Consider the following 20,421-nt stretch of genomic DNA (forward strand, 5'->3'; position numbering starts at 1 on the left):
CGTGTTAATTTCCAGATGTTGCAGTTGTCTACAGGAGGATCCTCCGTTGGCTTTTATGAGCAACCCTGAACGAAGGGCGCCTTCTTTATTAGGCCACCTCGTTCTGTCAGCCCCTCATGATCTTTGATGTCATCAAATATGAATTGCGTGTTTGCCTGCTGAGATTAATCTCCCGTCGGAAAAGGTTCATCAACTTGATCAGTTTTGTTTCATCTCTGTGTCTCCCTCTACCCCTCCAGCTCCCCCAAGTCCTCAACTTGTCGCGTATGGCCTCGAGGTCGACTTGCATCAACCTACGGGTGATTTCTTTATTCATGCTTTCACTCGAACTGACCGGAAACAAAACACAACGCTGCCTGGTACTTCCTGTTCTTTAATCTTCTGACGTCAGAATTCTACTACCACTTAACTTTCACATCACTGTCACTTCTCCCCTGCCACTTTCCATAGCTTTAGGGGTTTGTAGCACGTCTGCCTACCCAAGGCTATATGTTGTTTCAGATACATCTCACATCTTTAACTGGCCTTCCTAACGTCAATCTCTACCCAGATATAGGACCACGCTTTCACGACCACACAAGATGGCGTCGCTAAGCATGCACAACATGGCAAGCATGTTAAGCTTCGTCACCCATGCGCCGCCCGACATAACAAAAGTACCTCACATTGTAGGACTTTCGACTACTCCGCTCGAGCTCGCTGGTCCTCAGAAAATGGGGTTCTTTTTCACGGAATTCCTGAAGTGGAAAACGGCATTTCATGGTCTGGGAAGTCCTGACCACCAAGCGTGGTACTCTTTGTTTGAGCCAGAAAACGCCATGGTGACGCACAGCTACAATTACGGCATGGACAAAGTAAGTGAGGACATGCGTGAAGGCATTCTCTCTCGGGTCCGAGTCTCGTCGGATACCGCCTTCCTACTCAAGGCCTTTGTAGAAGAGCTTCATAAGCAGGCCGAGTCTGCAGCAGCGTGAGTATTGCATATCGCCAATGACTGCAAGGTTACCGCCTACTAATTGGACACAATTAATCGCAGCCATGACGGATGTTTGATCGTGGTGGTCTCTGGTGAAATGACACCCGAGCTCAACATCTGTCTCAACCTAGATGGATGTAGCAGCTATCTCAGAAAGAGCTCTTGGTTCGATGATCTGCCCAATAAGTACAACATTCCGATCACGCTCATGACACCCTCGTTTTTCTCGACAGGATGGAAAATGCATCCTTTTCTGGGCCAAATCAAGCCGGAACTCGCCTCACCCGAAGCGCTGGAGATTATGCTTGCCCAGTCCTGCGGCGGCGCATTCACAGAAGCCATAATTAAGGCTCTTGTTAGCATGAGCCAGTTCCAAGGATCGGTCATTGAAGCAGCCAATGTCACTGGAAAAGAGCTCTTTGCTCCATTCTACAATGCCATCCACGATAGTCTTATAAATCGGACTCCAGAGGAGAGCGCTGCAATGGGTGAGATTTCTTTCCCTGCAAATGATCAATGGCAGGCATTTCTCAGCCGGAAGGGACCACTTCCACTTGTTGGCTAGCAGCACAGGTGGGAGCATCTCAAAATAGCGGCAAACAGAACTCCAGCGGACGACAATTCAACAAGCGGATACCTGTTTTTGAAAGGCGCATTCGGAGCCTCCAAGGAATCTCAGCTACGCCACATCCAGTTCCTCGCACAGCAGGAGCTTCGATCTTACCCGGGTGATTGGGATCAGCCCGGTAACAGAGAGGCCCGGAGTACTCTACTGAAGCTGCTGCAGTCTCTCGACCCACCCGAAGATCGAGTTCGTGAAACATTTACTCTAATTGAGTGGCGTTGCTCTATGAACTTCGTGGCTGATGCAGCCTTGCTTTATCTTAACATACCGCGACCTCAGGAAGAGAGCTGTCGCAATTGGAACTGGGAGATGCAGCAATATGACGATACGTCCACCAAGAATTATGGACGACTTCGTTCCGAGCTTTTCGGTCAGCTCACGGAACTTTGGCCCAAAAACCCTCTTCCAGTAGGAATCCAGCGGAATATCTTTCGCGATAATCTGTACTGGCGCCCCCTGCAGTACCTCTCCACGGCCATTTGCGAAAGCCTTTTTGACCTGAGCGACTACAAAAAGGCCCTGACTGCTGGACTCGAAGCTATGGATAAGATGAAGGCCTTTATCACGAGAATGGCGCAACTTCAGCTTCTCATGATCCGCAACGAAAACAGCACGGTTATGGCTCTTGGACAAGCCTGGGCTGAATTTGCTCTAGGCCCGGATATTCGCGTAAGACTTTGCTCTTATATACACCTTATACAGCGCATACCGCGTTTGGCAGTGCTTTGACTAACCTATTGCGTTGTCCATGGATAGACTCCAGCCGCACCAGACATTTGTGCAGCACTATCTGGCCCCCCTTTGACCTTCTCTGTAGCACAGGCTACACTGGATGGCGCGGTCTCTGAAATCTCTGTGGCAACGGGGAGAAAGTCCGCAGCACCACCTGGACCTGTTTTAGTAGCTTCCCAGAAGTCAGCTGTTGTGAGAACAGTGGCAGCAGCAGAAAAAGTCGTGAGTTCTCTAGACATGCCCGAAAAATCTGACACGCAACATTCGACGGCAAACTGATCCAAAAGCTAATCTTCTTCATCGCTTCGCTACAGCAGCAGAAGGAGAACAACGCTGCGGAGATTAGCGCCAGGCTGCAGGCCAATCCCCGGCTCCTAGAGCAAGTGATGCAATTTCTTGCCCATCAAGGAGAAGAAGGTGACGGTAAGGTAGTGGTGCCTGTAAGCTGTGCCGCGAACCCAATTGCCAGTATCGGAGCCTCGCCAGACACCAAAGCTACATTGCCCACCACACCGGAACTCGTTCAAGGAAGCCTCCCACCCCTGCAGCCATTCAAGGGCTCATCACCACAGATGAAAGCAATGTTTGACAAGAAGAGGATGCTAGATCAGATGGATGACAGGGCTCAGGAGGAGGACACAAAGCTCAAAGAGGCCCGAAAGGCCCAGATGGGTGCCAAATGGTCGGCGAAGAACTGTTGGTGATGACTGCTTGGAGTAGTCGTCCAAATTTTCGGATAAATACTACGGGATTCAGGTAAACAGGCTGATTTGTGTTTTAGGTAATGATTCTCGTGGACGATGCGGTACACTTTGAATTAATGGGCAAACAGTTGGAGGTATTTACTTCTAGGGTCTTTTATGACATCGCTCAATCTATTGTTTTCTTCACATGCCTTGGGAAACTATTGCACTCGGAATACTAACCTTGAAATATGGATACCGTCAATTACGCACTTACTCGGGAAGTTTTGGAAGGCAGCTAGAAGCAAGAGTTTAGATCCATTCCTTAGTGCCCACAGCTTTGCTGCTGATACGTCGGTCGGTACAAGGAGTGCACTCGAAGCCCTTTCCATCACAGAAGCAAAGTGGCTGCACGGCACTCGCAGCAATCTGCTTAACGGCCTGAATCCTAAGCATGTTATGATCACGAACAGGGAAGGACTTGACCCGGCCACGTATCTGCGAACGCATGCTCTCGTCGTCGCACTCGTGACAGACACCATCCTGAGCGACGATGGCATAGTGACGCCAGCAAAAATCTACACTGGTAGATTCTTGCTGCTGCAACGTCCCGGTCTCGCAGGGGCTGCTGGTAGCTGACCGCGACGAAGGGCTATATGTCAAAGGCTTGAGCGTCTCAAAGTTGGGACAGCTCGTATGCTGGGGCTGGGCTGCAAGGCCCGCCGCGTCGTACTTGTTGGCCGGTTGCGCCATCAACGACCCTGCCGAGCGGGGCGTAGGCGGGAGAGGCTTGTCGACACGGCGACGGCAGGAAGTGCTGCGGCCAGCAGCAGCCCGCCTCTTCCCAGCCCACCTGAGCATCTCGACGCGGTACCTCGTCGCTTGGATCCTCGCCTGCGCGGTGGTGCATGCGCCCGAGCTGGCCTGCGCAAGCGCGACGGCCAGGCTCTCAACTTCGGCGGCCGGCACGCAAGGGTCTCTTGTGGTGGCGGGCGGGGAGGATCCCAACAGCGCGGTCCCGGGGACCCTGCTCGGCTTGTCGAGCGGCTCCAGCATGCCGTGGGCGGTCTTGAAGGCCCAATAGTTGCGGATCAGGGCCTCGTTGTTGAGGTCCGTGGGCGCATAGAAGGCGGTGCAGCTCGCGCACCAGCCGAAGCGGACCTCGGCGTGGCCGGCGGGCGTGCAGACGGTGGTCCTTTCCATGGTGGTAGTGCTGCTGCTCCTCGGGCAAAAGGACGTCCACTGGGAGATGGGGGAGGTGTGGGCGCAGACCATGTAGATGGTCTTGACGACGATGCAGCCCTCGCGGCAGACTGTGTTGCACATGGTTGGGGATGGGATGTTGTGCCGATAGGGGATTTCTCCTGTTTGGGTTATATATATATATATATATATATATATATATATATATATATATATATATATATATATAAAGCGACAAGGAAACAATATGAAACGAAAGAAAGTATGGAAAGAAACTATAGCACTGCTCGTTTCTTTTACTTACTCTTTTCGAATATTTTCCTATCTTTCCTTGACTTTGGCTGAATATGTCAAGAACACTGCGACGATTTCCATCTTGGTCTGGCGACATGGTTGTTTTATACCGTGGGTAAGATGTGGCCATTGTTCTGATAGACGTCATTAGTCAAATGGGAGCACCTCAAAGCGTGAATTGGGACAATCGACATTGTCATGGGATTTTGTCGAGTTCTGCGAGACAAAGAATGCAGCACTTCTAGATACCATTGTTTCATTGGTAAGTGGCTGATCTTTGTTTTCTTTGCGCTCGAGTTATATTTTGTAGGGTTGGCGGACAACGCGAAGCCACGCTTTGAAGAACAATTACCCTTTTACGATCTCGCACTTTATACACAAACAAGATCCAGACCAATACAAAAAAAATCGGATTAACTGCAGTTCTGGCAAGGAGGCTAGCGTTTGGATTCGTATCTCACTCCAGACAATTGTTTCCATTGGCCTTTTTTTTTCAACATGCAATACTGACCTGTTGCGCATGGTGAAAACGATACAGAAAGGATTTGAGGACTGGAAGGACGCAACTTGCTTGAGAAAACGCCCAAACTCCAAGGAGTAATGCACGAAAGTCCAACAGTCGCCTTGTGTTTCATCTCAGTGCCTCTTGAAAGAATCTCCTGGTAGCATCTACCGGTACAGGATTTCCATTCCTCCGACGGTGAGCGGGCATGTTCGGCCATCACAAGCAAACAAAGGAATAGGCTTCTCCCGAATAGGCAAAGTCTGTGCGGACAAAAGGCCCCCCTCGACAGGAAGCCTCGCCATGAGATCCTCGATCCACCCGCATCCGTTTTGACGTTGGCAAGGTGAATCCGCCAGCGCGGTACCAATTGAGGTTTTGATCTGCGGGTCGCGTACGCTGTGGAGTTAGAGGTCAAGGATAGTGACGTTGCCGCGTTCTAGCCTAAGAATGGGCTCTACTGCTGCTTGGCTCGGTCCCATGCCCGGAGAGCTGCCGGTCGGGGGTCATGAGTATACGACACCTGGCGCCTGAGAGCTGGAGGCCCGGATGATTCTAACCATCTCAAAGGGAGCAGGTTGAAGTGTGTATAAACGGCGGGGATTGCTCACTGGGGAGGAGGGAAGGTTCGTCTTTCATCGATACCAGAAAGTTTCATATCACGTATTATGTTTGATGAGTAAGTAAGTATAGGTCTTATATGCCCACCCCCGGTCTTGACACTGTAGTGTGGAGAATCTCCTCCTATCCGGTCGAGATTACTATTGTTTGCGGGGAAGCACGGGGTGATTTCCCTCGCAATGGGTACATAACATATGTCAATAACAGGCGTTTGGGTGAATCCTATCGGCAAGTGGTCTCGGCAGGATGGAGGCTAGGGTACATCAATGAAAGTCGTATAAGAGGCAAAGAAGACTCTTACCAGTAATCGGCACAACCAAAGCCATAGTTTTGAACTAAAAGGATCACTTGTGCATGTAGGGCATGAGATGCGATTGGCCAGCTCAGGTAACGGTCTACCTGTGTCCATCGCGTCAACAAGTTCATCGCAGGAACTAGCGTAGCCGCCAACCTATGGGCTAAAGGACCTGTCAAACAATTTTCAGTTTGCCAGCAGTGAGCATCCCTGAGAATATCTCTTAGCGCATCTGGCCTAGAAAAGATCCAGCAATACGAAATGTTTCGGAAGGGTGAAAAACAAAACTCATCACACGCGCGGGTCGTTGTAAAGTAGGTAGGAAAGGGGAAAAAAGAAGTCTGGTTAGAATTTAGGATCGTCACACCATTGCGCCGAGTCGACTCGAGGCGGGACGCCAGACCCTCGTAACTTTGGTGCTATCGACCACAAAACACACGCTAGGCCCTGCGCTGGATCAGCTTTCATGTCTCTGCTACTCTGTCAAGGTTAGAGACCGGACCGGAGCATTTTTGTTTGCTCACGGAATCTCGCGGTCCAATCGGATCTTTTGTCACTGGCCGTCTGTGATGACGTTCCGGGCAGGCTCATGTTTTTTTTTTGTTGGAAGGGGGCGCGAGTCCGCGATACGACAAGATGTAGATATCTAAAAAGCGCTTCTGCCCCTCCCCAATTTGAAGTATTTCCGTATCATATACCTATTTTGCCGTTTTCTAGCTGTGAACTGACAGTGTTTGTTTTATTTTTCTTTTGTTGCTTTGCATGTCCGGCCTGGCTCTTCACAACATAGTCAGGCTTATTCAGCCATGACGGCTTCAACCGCACCTCAGAGCACCGGTACGGCGCTGGCATTTGTCATCGCAAATGTTGTAATTGCATTGTTGGCGATGGGGTTCGTCGGGCTTCGCTTCTTGGCACGGTATCGGTTCTCTGGGCTGGGTTGCTGTGATATTTTTGTGTTTCTTGGCTCTGTAGGTTCTCCCTACTCATTCTTCAATGATACGAAGAGGGTCAGATTCAGTGGGATTGAGGCTAATACTCTGAGTGGAAGATCTGCGCACTGGTGCTGGTGAGCATGCAAATATCAGGTACGTTTGAACCTCATGCACAAAGGAGGGATGCTACCTGTACTAACCAGCACCCCGATGATAGCGTATTGTGTGGGAGTAGAACACATTGTCAAATCAAGACAGCCAGATGAAACGGAGGAGCGAAGGTCTATAGGTAAGTGTCAAACAAGCAGCTTTATTGCCTTGAAGCACGTAGGCCTGGAGAAGCTGACAGAGGGTCATGGTAACCAGCTATGAAATATATGGCAAAACTGTTACTGGTGAGTACGCCTAAATATATATTAGCCCACCTGTTAGCCATCTTGCTTCCTTCCAGCTGACCACAGAAAATTTCTCAAAAAAAGCATACCTTTATCTTCAACATTTTTTACATAATTGGTCTGGGTGCGACCAGAATGAGCCTACTTCTATTCCTCCTCCGTGCCGTTGCATCACGGCCGCTGAAGATCGCTTGCCATGTGGCAATCGCCATAACGGCCGTCTGGACGGTCGCCTTTGGGCTCTCCCAGGTGTTTATATGTACTCCAGTTGCTTCACAGTGGGACTTGAGTCTGAATGGGACGTGTGCCAGCCGGATTGGCATTTACAATGCCATGATATACACGAATATCGTACTCGACTTGGGTATCATGTTGTTGCCATCGTACGTTGGCCCGTGTTCATTTTTTTTTTTCACTGAATGTGCAGGCTGAGTGGGATCTGCTCTGACAAATGCTTGTTTGTACCCAGTTATGAGATCTGGCATCTCAACTTCAGCCACGCGGAGAAGGCTGGCCTTGCAGCAACATTTATTCTTGGCTTTGGGTGAGTTTCGCTGCGCCATGAACATAGTATCCCCTTCTCAAAATTTCAAGATACTGACCAGCCTCACGCGTCGCAGCGCCGTCATCGCAAACTGCGCCAGACTGACCACCGTGGGCATCGCCGACACGTATGGGGACTTTGTCGGCACCGTGGACGACAAGTTCTACTTCCTGGCAGCGCTCGAGGTGGTCCTGGGAATCTCAGCCGTCAGCATTCCTGCGCTGAGGCCGCTCTACTGCCACAACGGGGGTCCAGGCTCGTGGCTGCGACTGTGTCGGTTGATCCGAGGCGGCAGTTGTGAAGGTAATGATGATAGTGCAGGGGCTGAGCTGGGCCGGGTGCGTGGGCGGAACACGGAAGGTATCGAGAAGGGGATCACGGTCGAGACAGAATTTATCCTGTCGTCATACCGCACCTCAAATTAAAAAAAGACTAATTTTATTGCCCGCGCCACCAAGGGTTTCACGGTGCTTTGCCCTGATGCAAATGCGTGACATTGGGCGGGAAGAAGGAGATTGTACAACATAGCGGGATGGGGGAAAAAAGGGCGGCATTGATTGCCTCATTAGGGTCCTTTTGAAAAAGGAGTAAAAAAACAGCATAATAATATTGTTAATGGTACTGTCGAATTTTCGGACCGGTGAATTATTTGTTGGTGCATCAAGATGTGGAAAATAAGCAATGCAACAGATAGTTTGGACCAGTAGTTAGGGGTTTTTAAGACATTAGGAAAATCGACTTGCCTGCCCGTCTTATCAGTTTGAGGTGATCTGAATGGAGAGATCATCCCCACTGTGATGTTATCTATGGGGAGCGAGCGACCTATAGCGATGCTGCTGCCTGGTTGCTGAATTTTCGCAGGCGGGCAGTACAAAGCCGTCCGTCTCTCTGCGTAGAGTAAGTACAAGATTGCAAGCACGGTGTGTCTTATGTTTTTCTCTCTGTAAAATCGAAAATCGACCCACCAAAAAGCACAAGGCTCGATCGCCATGGCTTGACGTGATTCTCCCCATTTGCTTTCCCATTCTTGCATTATTTTACCGGATGCAAAGTGGAATTTCAATTCATGCGACTTCCCCTTTGCGTTCCTGACTATTTTCAAAACAATGGATTTGTACCTGCCTAAGTAATTCTCCGTTAGTTACCTACCTACGGTACCTTAGTCGACAAGTATCCGAAAACAGAAGGGGTGACTAAAATACTTCCATTGGTACCTGAGGTGGGTGTTCTACTCTAGAGACAGTCAGGTAGGTAAGGTAGGTACTCTACTCTACCTCTATGACGGCATAGAAATTCTGTTTGGCGGCTGGGATCCATCACGTTTTGCCTCTCTCTACCTGCAAGTCAGTCAACACGGATGAAAACGCCTCGTTGTGTCGGTTTACCCTAAAATGTATTCAATTCCAGTGTCGATCACAGCAATAACAATAATCAAACAATCAGTGGTGCAACACCGTCACGGAATCTTTTATTTGCACAACGGCTACTGATGGTAATAGAAACTTGCAATATTGATTCTTTAGCAGCATCGACCACTGAAGGCAAGCAAGCAAGCACCTGCATCTGCAGTTTATTTTTGCATGGTGAACTTTTTAAACGACGCACAGGCCGTTGGCAGTCGGCGAGTTATGGTTGCCGGGAAGACCACTTGCTTTTTGACAAAGATGTTGTTTATGCTCGATTTAGGTAGGGGATAAACCAGCAAGACAAGACAAAAACGAACGAGTGGGTAACTAGAGTCAGTCAAACCAAAAGCACATGTTGCCGGAGACTTAGCTGACAGAACGACAGTCAGTCATCTCCGCTAAACACACATGAATTATATTGACAAATCTCGATAGATAGACTCAAGTGTAAATGAATAATGAGCTCTGATCGATTACCAGAGACCATATATGATACTTTGAGCATTATTGATGGGGACTAGCTGAACTAGCCCGCCTCCCCCGCGATATCTACCCTGTTTTGTAAGAAACATGTTCAAATTGTTATCAAGGCAAGTAAGGCTTTATTCAAACATTGAGATTGGCATTTTCCATTGACCCTTGAGGGCGCCGAGCTTTGACGCCATCCGGCAAACATGTTGCTTTCCTACACTCCACCATATACGATGAAGCAAAACCATTGGGCGGCATCATGGCCAAGGCACCTGTTTGGCCCCAGAGGGCTTGCCGCTTTGCTTTTGGTCCTTCGAGAACTTATATATCTTTTGGCCTCGGGGTCTCTTCCGGATTTCCTCGTCTCGATCTCAAATCAGCCTCATCTCCTCTGCAGATTCCAGCCAAAAAGGTTTAACAAGTCTCATCCTCTTGTATAACCCTTGCGAGCACTTTTGCTTGCGTCCTCTCCTTGCTTATCAGCATACACTCTTTTCTAACCCCCACAGCTTAACAGCTTTCCCCCACTCACTCTCTGCAAAGATGCGTAGCAACACTGTCTTCCTCATCTTCGCGGCCGCCGCTGCTTCGGTGGCTGCCCAGCAGGGCAGTCGCGAGAGCGAGAACAAGAGCGACGTCCGCCCTGCGGTGGAGCCTGAGACACAGCCTGAGGCACAGCCCGAGGAAAAGCCCGCGACTCCTCCTCCGCAGGAAGACTTCCTCCTCTCACTGGTATGAATACTCTTCATTTTGTTCGACGAAAAATGGGATTTGTCTGAATGTGTGAACACAAGAAAATACTGACAAAAAGCCCTCAGCTGAAACCTGGTATCCGCGACCCGGTTTCCCGCGATGTCTACTGCAAGGGCCAGGCCAGGAGTGGGCGGGTCTCCAATATGCGCGAGGCCCTGTGCGGCCCTACTGGCAAGCCTTTGCCCAAGGAGGAGCCCACTGAGGAGGTCAGGGAGCAGCCCCAGCAGAAGAAGGCCGAGGAGAAGCCCACGGCAGAGGCGTCTCAGAGGAAGCCTCAGCAGCAACAGGCTCAGGCCCAGAAGCAGCCTCAGCAGCAGGAGGGTGAGAAGAAGCCCCAGGTCGAGCAGCCTAAGGAGTCCAGGTTCAAGGTGAAGGCGTCGCAGGAGATGGGCTCCGCCCCGGGAGAGAACTGGATCATGAAGAAGAGGGATTACCTTGTGCCGGCCCAGGGAGCCGCGCTGAAGCATGATGACGCCCCCGCCCCGGCCGCTTACAAGAAGCGCGACCACCCGCGCCCGGCATCGTCTAGCACTTGCACCTCGACTCTTGCCACTGTCGTGAAGCCGACGAGCACCAAGGCGCCACTGGCTAGCTCGTCGAGCTGCACCACCACCACCACCGCCCAGCCGACCACCTCGCTGCTCCCTGTCCCCTCGTCGTCGACCTCGTGCACCACCACCCTCGCCACCAGCAAGGCTCCTAGCTCATCCGTACCTGCTACCACCCAGGCCCCCATCACGCCTGTGGCCCCGTCGTCTTCGACCTGTACCACGACCGCCACCCCTGTTGCCGAGTCCTCCTCGACCAAGATTGTGCCGACCACCACTGCCCGCACCACTCGCTACGTCATCATCACCGCCAAGACCTCGACCACTGAGGCTGCCCCCAGCTCTAGCAGCAGCGTGACTCCCATCGCCGAGAGCTCGACCGCGGCCCTGTCGACCACCACCGCTCACAACACTCGCTACCTGACCATCACCAGCAAGTCCTCCACCGCTGCCGTCCCCACCACCGCGGCTCCTACCACCTCCTCGTCCGTGGAGCCCGCCTACGAGACCTCGACCCCGCAGCCTCAGACCACCGCCGCTCCGTCGCACGCTACCGTCTCGACTATCTACGCCACTCAGAAGTACACCATCACCTCGTGCGCCGGCGGTCAGAAGGAGTGCTCGAGCGCTGCTCAGACCTTCATCACCACCCACATCGTGCCCATCTACACCACCGTGTGCCCTACCAGCGCCCTCCAGCCGGTCAAGCCCACTCACCACGCCTACCCGTCGGTCAAGCCTATCGGCAGCTCGGCCGCTTCTTCGGTCAAGCCTGTCATCACCGGTGTCCCGTACAGCACTCCATGCTTCAACCAGACGTCCGCCGCGCCCACTGGCGCCGCCAGCAGCAGCTACAAGGCCGTGCCGCATTACAACTCGACTTTGACCTCGTCCGTCAAGCACACTCACAAGGAGACCAAGACCCTGGCGCCCACCTACACCCCTTCGGTCAAGATCAACGGCACCACCAAGGCCAGCTACCCCACCGGCCCTACCGCCGGCGCTACCACCGCCGTCTCGCCCAGCAAGAGCCCCATGCCCACCGTCGGCTCCGGTGCCGACCGCACAGTCATTGGCCTAGCCGCTCTGGCCGTGCCTCTTCTTTTCTTGTAAAGGAGCAGTTGAGGGAGAGTGGGTGTCTTGAAGTTGAACTAGGTACTTCTTTTCTTCTGATGCTTGATGGGCATGGAGCTTTCTCTCCTTGTTAATGATTTGTACTTGTTTACCTTTTTGTACAACAGGGACTGCTGATTAAAAAAAAGGGGGGTGAGAGGCTGCCTGCAGAGTTTTTAATGTCCACCCCCTTGGTTTCTCATCCAAAAAACCACTTCTTTCACAGCTAAATGGTATTTGAGCGAACCAGATCAGTACCATTTCTCCTTTGTCAATGTCATGTTTTTTATAAACTTCTACCGGAAAACCTCTTTCTCCCCCTCAAATACTCCGGCGCTGACGTTGTGGCAAACCGTGCTACCCGGCATTTATCTAATTCCTTGTTCAATCATCATGAAAGTTTAGAAGTTGGCTTTAGGAACCTTAGAAATAAAAACATAAAGAATTTCAACAAAAAAAGAAAATCGTATTTCGGACCTCTTTTTCCCTTTAATAACTGCTCACAGCTAGACCTAGAGCTCTAACAAGGAAAAGCAAAATCTGTCTAATCGCTTGGCTGATAACCCCCAGCAAAACATCCCTCTGGTCCCTGCGGGAATCTTTGTGTTCCAACAAGCACCCTCTGCCTCTTTTGTCTCTGTTCCTGTGTCACCCCCTCCAAGCCCTAGTAGCTAGGCGCGCACAAACAAGAAGGTCGGCGACCATGTTCACTCTTTGTGTCCCACAATACCCGTCCTGTCTAGCAGAGGCCTTTTTTTTCTATTGATCATGAAAAGTGTTGATTCGCTAATGACCGAAATCTTTTTTTTTGTTCAGTGTAACGGTACACCTAGAGCCCAATCATACTCATTCCAAGTACCGGTGGCGAGCGATCGGCGTTCGTGTCTGGATGCCGGGGCTGCTCTTGGATGAGAAGTTTCAACAGAAAATAAAACCCTCTAATAAAGACCTTTTACTCACGGTATTTTGAGACGTTCACTCATCCAAGACTGTGCTCATTTCGGATGTTTTTTTTTTTTTTGGTCGCTTTCGGGTTGCCTGGTGCCCAAGTCAGTCCTCTTGGCTCTAGAATAATTAAGAAGAAATACATGAGAAAGCGGCTTGCCTAGGAAGAGGGAAAAAAAATAAACTACAATCTACACCTTCAATGCCGTGAGTTCCGAAAAGACATCATGGCATTTTTGTCTTCAAAACGCCAAATGAAGCCAAAGAAACGAGGTCGTTCTGTTTCGTAAGTACATACTTTTTTTTCTTTGGCAGGTGTCTAGGGATAGATGCGGGACATTGCTCGTAAAAATTTCGCGCCGTTAGTGAATCAGAGCAGAGATCAGCCTGAGTGCAACTCTTGGCTACTTGGCCTGTTGCTGGCTTGCTGGCTGTAGAGACATCCTTACCGCTTCTCTTGGGGTAGCTTGGTATCGCTGTTTCTTATGGTAGTATAGTTGTCATTTAATATGCTCCACGTGGGAACCGATGATGGTGTGCTGTTGTTGATAGCTCAAATATTTCTTGTACGGTAGGTAATTTGGTTCAAAGTCAAGTACAACAGAATGGATGTTGCCAAACAGTTCTATTTATCTAACTCAAACTGTGAAAACGAATTGACAGTTGAGTATAGCTGCATACCTTAGGTAGCGAAGTTAGCTACCGGCAGCCTTTAAACTCGCCAGACACTCGCTGCTTTTTATAGCAGGCGGCAACCGAGGCAGGTATAGCCGATCCGAGACATTTTCCAAGCATATGTACCTCCCAAACTCCAATCCTGCTATAATACATATGTACAGAGCCGTGAGGAAAAGTACAGTGCGGAGAAAGATGGACAGACTTTGCTACCTTACTTGGGCAAAATTGCAAGGGGTAGAGTAGGCAACCGTCCTAACTCGATACTATCGAGCCGTCCATCCGACTCCGAACCGTTGCCATCTAGAGCTCTATATTGACTCTCCCTCATGCCTCGAAAGTCATCAATGCCGACAGCAGTAGTCATCTGCTTAGGAAGACGAGCCCGCGGCCTTGGCGATGTGGACGGTAACGATGGAAGGTTAACGGGCGGCGGATTCGTCTGGTACGTGCATAGTGCCATGGCAAAAGCGCCAGATGACACGATGGCTAGAACGAGCATGATATCCGTAAACGAGGCAGTATAAATCTGGCGCACCTCCTCTCGCGCTGGGCCTTGTAGTAGCAACGCATTCGACGGTGCGCGATGCAGCATATCTACCTGCTGGGGAGTAAGAAGGCCTCCATTTCGCTGGTCGACGAGCAGGCTGTTGCTTCGTGCGTGGCGGTTGAATATGATGGTCCACATGCCAAGTCCAATCGCTGAGCCCAGCACACGGGCCTGCGCAATAGCACCATTGGCGACTGCCATGTCATCACCCCTTCCAATCACATTGGCTATCACTGTCGTTGACGAGAGGCAGAAGCCGAAACCGAGGCCGAGGATAACTTTGAAGCCATACACAGCGTTGACGGCTTGAGATTCATCCATGTTCTCTACAGCCGTCATGAGGCTGCAGCCAGCGGTCATAAGACTGGCACCAATGGTAAGACTTAGAGTTGTTTGATTCTTGGGTCTGGTGAATGGCACTGATGCAAATGTTCCAACAGCCACAGCAGCAAGCAGCGGCAGGAGATCAACACCAGCCATTAGCACATCTCGACCGTCGACAACCTGGGATCTTTCGGGAAGAACTACAACACTCGTCATGAAAACAAACCCAAGCAGGAAGGTGGCGCTGAAATCCAAAGTCAGTTACTAAGTGCACGTGTTGCAGTGGGAGGAGTTGATGACCTACAACAGGCATGCCAGGTATGCTCGGTGAGCTGCGAGCGAGAGTGGGAAAATAGGTTCAACCTTGCCGTCTTTCAGACCCACGAATGCTTCCCAGCACCAAAAGGCCACCCAGCAGATGGAAGATATAACAAGCATGGTTACAATGGCGGGGGATGACCATGGAAGCTTCATGGATCCACCTTCTTGAATAGAATAGACAATCATCATACTCGCGGCAAGCAGCAGCAACGCTCCAATAAAGTCCATTTGTCGCAGCTTATCGGTGACTGATATCCTTGGTTGGTGACGTTTCCTGGGATAGACCACAAAGAGGCCTCCGGCCACTGCGCCAGCAATGGGAACACTTTAGTTTCATGTTAGATTCGTGGATACAAGACTCAAAATGAAGTCAGGGTGTCTCGGAAACTTACTTCATGAGATACAAAACTCTCCAGCTGCTGAGATGTGGAATGACTCCCCCAAGAATGGGCCCAAGTACATAGGACACGGAGAGCATGCAGGCAATGCTGGCACCCATGAGATGCCACTTGTTTGCTGGAACAACTTCATGGATGCAAATGAAGGGAAGACTGTACAGACCCGCACCGCCGATTCCTTGAAATGCCCTCATTACAATTCTGGGTTGTGTGGTGTTAGAATATCTTGTGCGTAAGACAAATAGACATATATTCAAAAGTGACGTACAACTGAGTCATGGTCTGTGAAATACCACAGCCAAGTGAAAAGGCTGCAAAGATCAGCCAGGAAATCTCGAGCATGGCCAGGCGTCCAAATATGTCGCTGAGCTTGGCAAAGATTATAGAAAAGCCTGTAGGGTAAGCAGTTAGTATTTCGAGGTGAGGGAGATATGTTGAAGGGGTAGAAATCTAAGATCGACTTGGTTCATGAAAAAGTGCCTACCCATGTATGTGAGAAGATACGCCAACATGATCCAGGAGCTGTCCTCAACGTTTCCCAGATCCTTGCTGGTTTCCAAAAGAGACGTCGATACAATAGTAGTATCAAGAAGTGAGAACAGTAGACATGTGAGGAGTCTTGAAGAAGTACTAGTTAGCCAAGGTCATGTTATACATCTGAGAGGAATGTCAGAGTAAGAGGAGGGTACAGAAAAAAGAAGACTCATACAGGATAACAACAATTATAGTGCGTGGTCGACCCATCTTCTCCAACTCCGGCTCGACAGCCTGCTCGACGTCGCGATTGGGATGAAAATCATCAGCCAGTCGGATGACATCTTCCATGGAATCGCTCAGGTGCCTCGAGGACCGCGCCGTGAACTGGCGAGCCATGGAGCGACGCCTGTTAGGCGACTGCATCATGGCAGCCATAATCACTGATGGAGGGCCTTTTGTTGAACGTAACGAATGGCGCACCGAGTTGGTGAGTTCGAGATCTTCTTTTTTTTTCTCTTCTTGTTGAGGGCCAAAGTGAGCCGGGTTGAAGTCGTCCTCACGATCCCTGCTGCAAACTTTTAGAAAACAAAAGATTGCGTTGGTTGGCAAGCGGCCGTAAGTAGTCGGTCATGTGGCGTGAGAATGAGGGACGCTCTTGCCCTCAGCAAGGCACGCGGTTGCAGGTGGGGCCAAGGAGTTTGGGCCTGGGCAAAGAATCAACGCTTGTGATTGACTGTTGGTTTTTTTCTTTTCTTTTTTTTTTTTTGTAGCTTGGCTACAGCCTGAATATGGCTGCTAATCCGGCTCAGGTCGTGTCCTGGGTGGGTCGAAAGCGCTCGTTTGTTTGTTGTCGCTGCTGCTACTGCTGCTGCTGTTTGAGGGTTGCCACGTTGAACGGCGGGAATGAAGAACTGCCTCGTGTCTTTTCGATGTTGATGGCATTCAATAAAAAGAGAGAGCAACAACCTATCAAATAAATGCCAAAGCAATGGGGGCTGAAGAGCAGGGCAAGCTACAAATAAGCCGACACCAAAGCAAACGCGTTTTTTAAAGTACCTCTGGATGCATCTGTCTCGGTAAAGAGGCTCAGTCTGTTGACAGCCAGTTATGAAAACAAAAACGTTCTGTTGGAACACCAATGTCTTCGATATCCTGCTCTGCTCAGGGTCTCATTGTCGTTTACGGTTTGTGAATCATAGCAACCTTAGGTACGTTGGAAAAGGGGGAGGAGGACAAGTTTGTCTCGAAATGCTGATTGATCGGATTGGGTACGTACTTTACATGGAAAAGAACCTAACTGCTGGCAGTAAGCCAACACTCCACCCACAACAAAGCCCTGGTGTCGGTTCTTGATCCGCCTAGTGGTACATGGCAGAAAGACAGAGGGCCAAACCCCCATTGGAATCTATGTGCTCGTGCCCGCGTACAAAAAACTCCTGGTTAGCCTCGTCAAACAAACCGGATTCCTGGCCCGCCTTCGTTCGGCGATGAGGTTGAGACTCGGCTCGGGTCCTTCTGCGCCCGGTATCTTCGCGTCACTTTTTATTTCAAGTGTCACCAGGATATGGCTTGATCTTGGGGGACAAAAATGTGACGGGGAGGCAGGACCACCTGAAAGAACCGAACCCTAAATAAACGAGACCGGCGCGCTTCTATGACGGCTGCTGTGTGACATTCCAAAAGTCGGTAGTGCCAAGGCCGATCAACCTGTCACTATGCTGTGCCTCAACTCGTACCTATACTAATAAGTTGTTATTGCTTTACACTTCAAATTCTGGGCGGCTTTTGCATCCTGCATTTAACCCTAGCGAAGAATAGGTATGCATCACCAGATCTGGTTGTAGATGTGTTGTGGCACAAAACCCAATCCAGAATTATTCCCATGACCAAGGGCACCCCGCTACAAAAGGTTTGCTGCCATCTCCATCCTCTTTCACCTTTTTGTGTAACCCCCCTCTGCGTCTCCAAAGCTCAACGAGACAGGTCGCCGCTCCCATATTAAATCGAGACATGACTAGGCGACCGAAAGACAAACTATAGGCTCGAACGGGAGGTGAGCTCACGGCGTGTGCAACGAGGTAGGGGAAGCACAAGGATGCGGCCACCCGTTGAGGCCGTTCATCTAGATCGAGTCACCAGGGGGACCTGTACGACACCTGCAAGGGTTCCGCAGACCGGCTCTGGGCGGTCTTTTCCGGCCGGCAGATGGAGCTAAGTGAGCCTTTGTAAAACCTCAAAGAAAAAAAGCAAAAAAAAGGGTCGACGGGTTCTTGGTTCATAGGCTCAAGCCAAGGCTGACTGACCATGGTCTGTAAGCGAAAAGCCGCTATCTAAGTGTACTTAAAATACACTTCGCCAAGGCACTTTGAGCATATAAGTAGTCGTGCCTTGTTTTTGATAAGGAATTTCGATAGACCGACCCGCGATTATCAATCACGCCTATATAATGAATGAAATGTCTTTAGTAAATGTGTAAGTGGCTTTGTCATTGTTATTTTCCTGGTTAGATTGGTCAATCTAAGTTGTAGTTTTGTATAGATTCCTTCTTTGATGAAGGGCTGGCTGCCTTGATCCCAACTGTGCACATCACCAAAAAGGGGATAATCTGTCACAGTAGAATACTGCTTCTGCATATCAATATGTTTTATAGAGCGGGAGAATGACATTTGCAATCCATAGCCAATACAATATAGACTATGGTGTGTCCGATCAGCCTTTTATATTTATTCAGTCTCCCTATTCCCCCCATGTGAGCATGTATCTCAAAGTCTTCAATAAAGGGGGTGGCGCATGTGTGGCGGTGCGTGGCTGAAGAACACATCCAACGACGACGACCTCATTGTCGCCATTTGACCTAGGTCTAGGCCCCACTTCATTTTCAAAGCCTCTCGATTTGGTTCAAAGTACATTGTATGAAAACCATTGATGTCCGAGGCTAAAACGAAAAAAGAAAAAAAAAGAAAGAAAAAAAACAGACGATCTCATACCTACTTGGCACGGTATGCAGCCAGAGCAATTTTTTTGAAAAATTTGCCCAAAACGTCTCACGGGTGCCACTGGGTGAACGTTGTAACGCGGCATTGCGAGATACATCGCGACTTGTTTGTCTGACGAGGAGACTGAGTGGGGGCCATCCAAGGTTTCTCGTGGTGCTGCACCAAGTGCAAGGCCAAAGGTGTGACTGACAGACTTTGAGAGACATTGAACCGCAGAATCGTTGCGCCAGGCTCTGGTCTACTTGCTTTGGATCATTAGGGAAGCCTACAAGTAACTTTCTCAAGGGACCTCTTCATCCTCGGTTGAGTTTCATTAAAGAAATCGATTGCGTATTTATATAAGAAAACGCTACCCTCGTAGTGCTTAGGCTTGCTTCGCTCCCCACGCACTCTTTCGTTTCCCCTGAATAAGAATAGTGTTCGTGGGCTGTCAGTAGCACCGTCCTGCAGCTGCAACTTACTCGAGTCGCCCAATAATGCCACGGTTGTTTCTATTTGGGATGGCTCTCAACACCGAGAGTATTTTCTTCATTTACGCATGTGGATTGCAGATTTTTGAATGGCAAGGTTTCGCGCATCATCAACCCAATTCATCCGAGGCATTTTATTTTATTTTATTTTATATTTGCCAGAGAAGCCTACCGGAGGCAACATCTATGCCAACTAAAGAACTAACGACTTGAAGACCAGAACTTGATCACCTTTAATATTTATCGACTGATATCACAGCTGTTCTTCATCTAATGTACTTCATGGTAGCCATTTTAATTTACTCCTGCTGCCTGTCAAGCCTGTCATCATGACTGTCGCACTAAAGACGTCAATCCCACCAAAGCTTGCTTGTGCCTTTTTGCATGTGCTTTTGTGATTCTTGGTGGAACTCGGACACTGCAGCAGCATTGTAATAACCTACCGTATGGGAAAGGCAACAAGAATTCAATACTGGGAGCCCTTGATATTGTTAACTGGGAGCATCGTTTGCGAGGGCTATTTCTGATTCAGATTGGGCTCCCAACACTGCACTGCTTTCCAAATGAGGTCTTGTTCTTTGCTGAAAAAATAACGCATGGAAGATTACCTATAAGTTGAAGACCCAGGAAGTAAAGCCGGCAAGCGCGCAGATTGCACGATATGCCTGGTCATTGTTAATAGTCATTGTTGTGAACAATGAATAGAAAGATGATACATACCTGCTCTACCTGCTTTCAGCTCTCCTTTTCTCTGTTACTGTACTTTTTTCAATGTATTCCCCTTATACTTGATGGTTTGTCTGTGGGATACCGGGGAAAAACGACATGTATTTTGCGGGTACGCATGTTTCCTTACCTGATCGGTTTACCAGTCCAGAACCATAGGAATAGAACAAGTCAGCATTGCCGGAGAAAACAGCAGACCCGGAAGAATGGAAGATCAGAGTGTATTGAAGAAGAGCTAAAAGGATGGAGTGCATGGCTTGGGAAACTATGCACAGACACCTAAAACGAGGCAGTCGCTTCTCCGAACAGCTTCATCACAGGTGATTATATTGCGAGACTCACCGTCTCCCCCTCACATACAAGGCTTGAAAGAGGCTGAGATGAATGCTAGAAACAAGCAGCGAGTTCCTCTTAGACCGCCACTAGCCGGCAGAAAAGCTCTG

At 49.7% G+C, this 20,421-nt stretch overlaps 6 protein-coding genes across 6 annotated transcripts; 4 read left to right on the forward strand and 2 right to left on the reverse strand.

Annotated features, from left to right (window-relative positions):
• Positions 1-581: 581 nt before the first annotated feature.
• Positions 582-3,037, forward strand: PgNI_10710 (uncharacterized protein; the record flags this gene model as incomplete). Its single annotated transcript, XM_031130683.1, has 5 exons — positions 582-970; positions 1,037-1,464; positions 1,588-2,270; positions 2,358-2,555; positions 2,648-3,037. 5 exons carry the CDS (start codon positions 582-584, stop codon positions 3,035-3,037), a joined length of 2,088 nt encoding a protein of 695 aa, XP_030979983.1.
• Positions 3,038-3,328: 291 nt separating this feature from the next.
• Positions 3,329-4,342, reverse strand: PgNI_10711 (uncharacterized protein; the record flags this gene model as incomplete). The annotated part of the gene is made up of 1 exon (XM_031130684.1): positions 3,329-4,342. The coding sequence occupies one exon, from the start codon at positions 4,340-4,342 to the stop codon at positions 3,329-3,331; it is 1,014 nt and encodes a 337-aa protein (XP_030979984.1).
• Positions 4,343-6,737: 2,395 nt separating this feature from the next.
• Positions 6,738-8,230, forward strand: PgNI_10712 (uncharacterized protein; the record flags this gene model as incomplete). The annotated part of the gene is made up of 4 exons (XM_031130685.1): positions 6,738-6,902; positions 7,346-7,644; positions 7,731-7,805; positions 7,882-8,230. The coding sequence occupies 4 exons, from the start codon at positions 6,738-6,740 to the stop codon at positions 8,228-8,230; spliced, it is 888 nt and encodes a 295-aa protein (XP_030979981.1).
• Positions 8,231-10,225: 1,995 nt separating this feature from the next.
• Positions 10,226-12,096, forward strand: PgNI_10713 (uncharacterized protein; the record flags this gene model as incomplete). The annotated part of the gene is made up of 2 exons (XM_031130686.1): positions 10,226-10,414; positions 10,501-12,096. The coding sequence occupies 2 exons, from the start codon at positions 10,226-10,228 to the stop codon at positions 12,094-12,096; spliced, it is 1,785 nt and encodes a 594-aa protein (XP_030979982.1).
• A 1,834-nt stretch (positions 12,097-13,930) lies between these two features.
• On the reverse strand, positions 13,931-16,221 carry PgNI_10714 (uncharacterized protein; the record flags this gene model as incomplete). Its single annotated transcript, XM_031130687.1, has 6 exons — positions 13,931-14,834; positions 14,895-15,236; positions 15,304-15,510; positions 15,578-15,701; positions 15,794-15,927; positions 16,019-16,221. The coding sequence occupies 6 exons, from the start codon at positions 16,219-16,221 to the stop codon at positions 13,931-13,933; spliced, it is 1,914 nt and encodes a 637-aa protein (XP_030979987.1).
• A 933-nt stretch (positions 16,222-17,154) lies between these two features.
• Positions 17,155-17,277, forward strand: PgNI_10715 (uncharacterized protein; the record flags this gene model as incomplete). Its single annotated transcript, XM_031130688.1, has 1 exon — positions 17,155-17,277. One exon carries the CDS (start codon positions 17,155-17,157, stop codon positions 17,275-17,277), a length of 123 nt encoding a protein of 40 aa, XP_030979988.1.
• Positions 17,278-20,421: the final 3,144 nt, after the last annotated feature.

This window comes from Pyricularia grisea, chromosome VII (assembly GCF_004355905.1).
Source record: "Pyricularia grisea strain NI907 chromosome VII, whole genome shotgun sequence".
Classification (NCBI taxonomy): Eukaryota; Fungi; Ascomycota; class Sordariomycetes; order Magnaporthales; family Pyriculariaceae; genus Pyricularia; species Pyricularia grisea.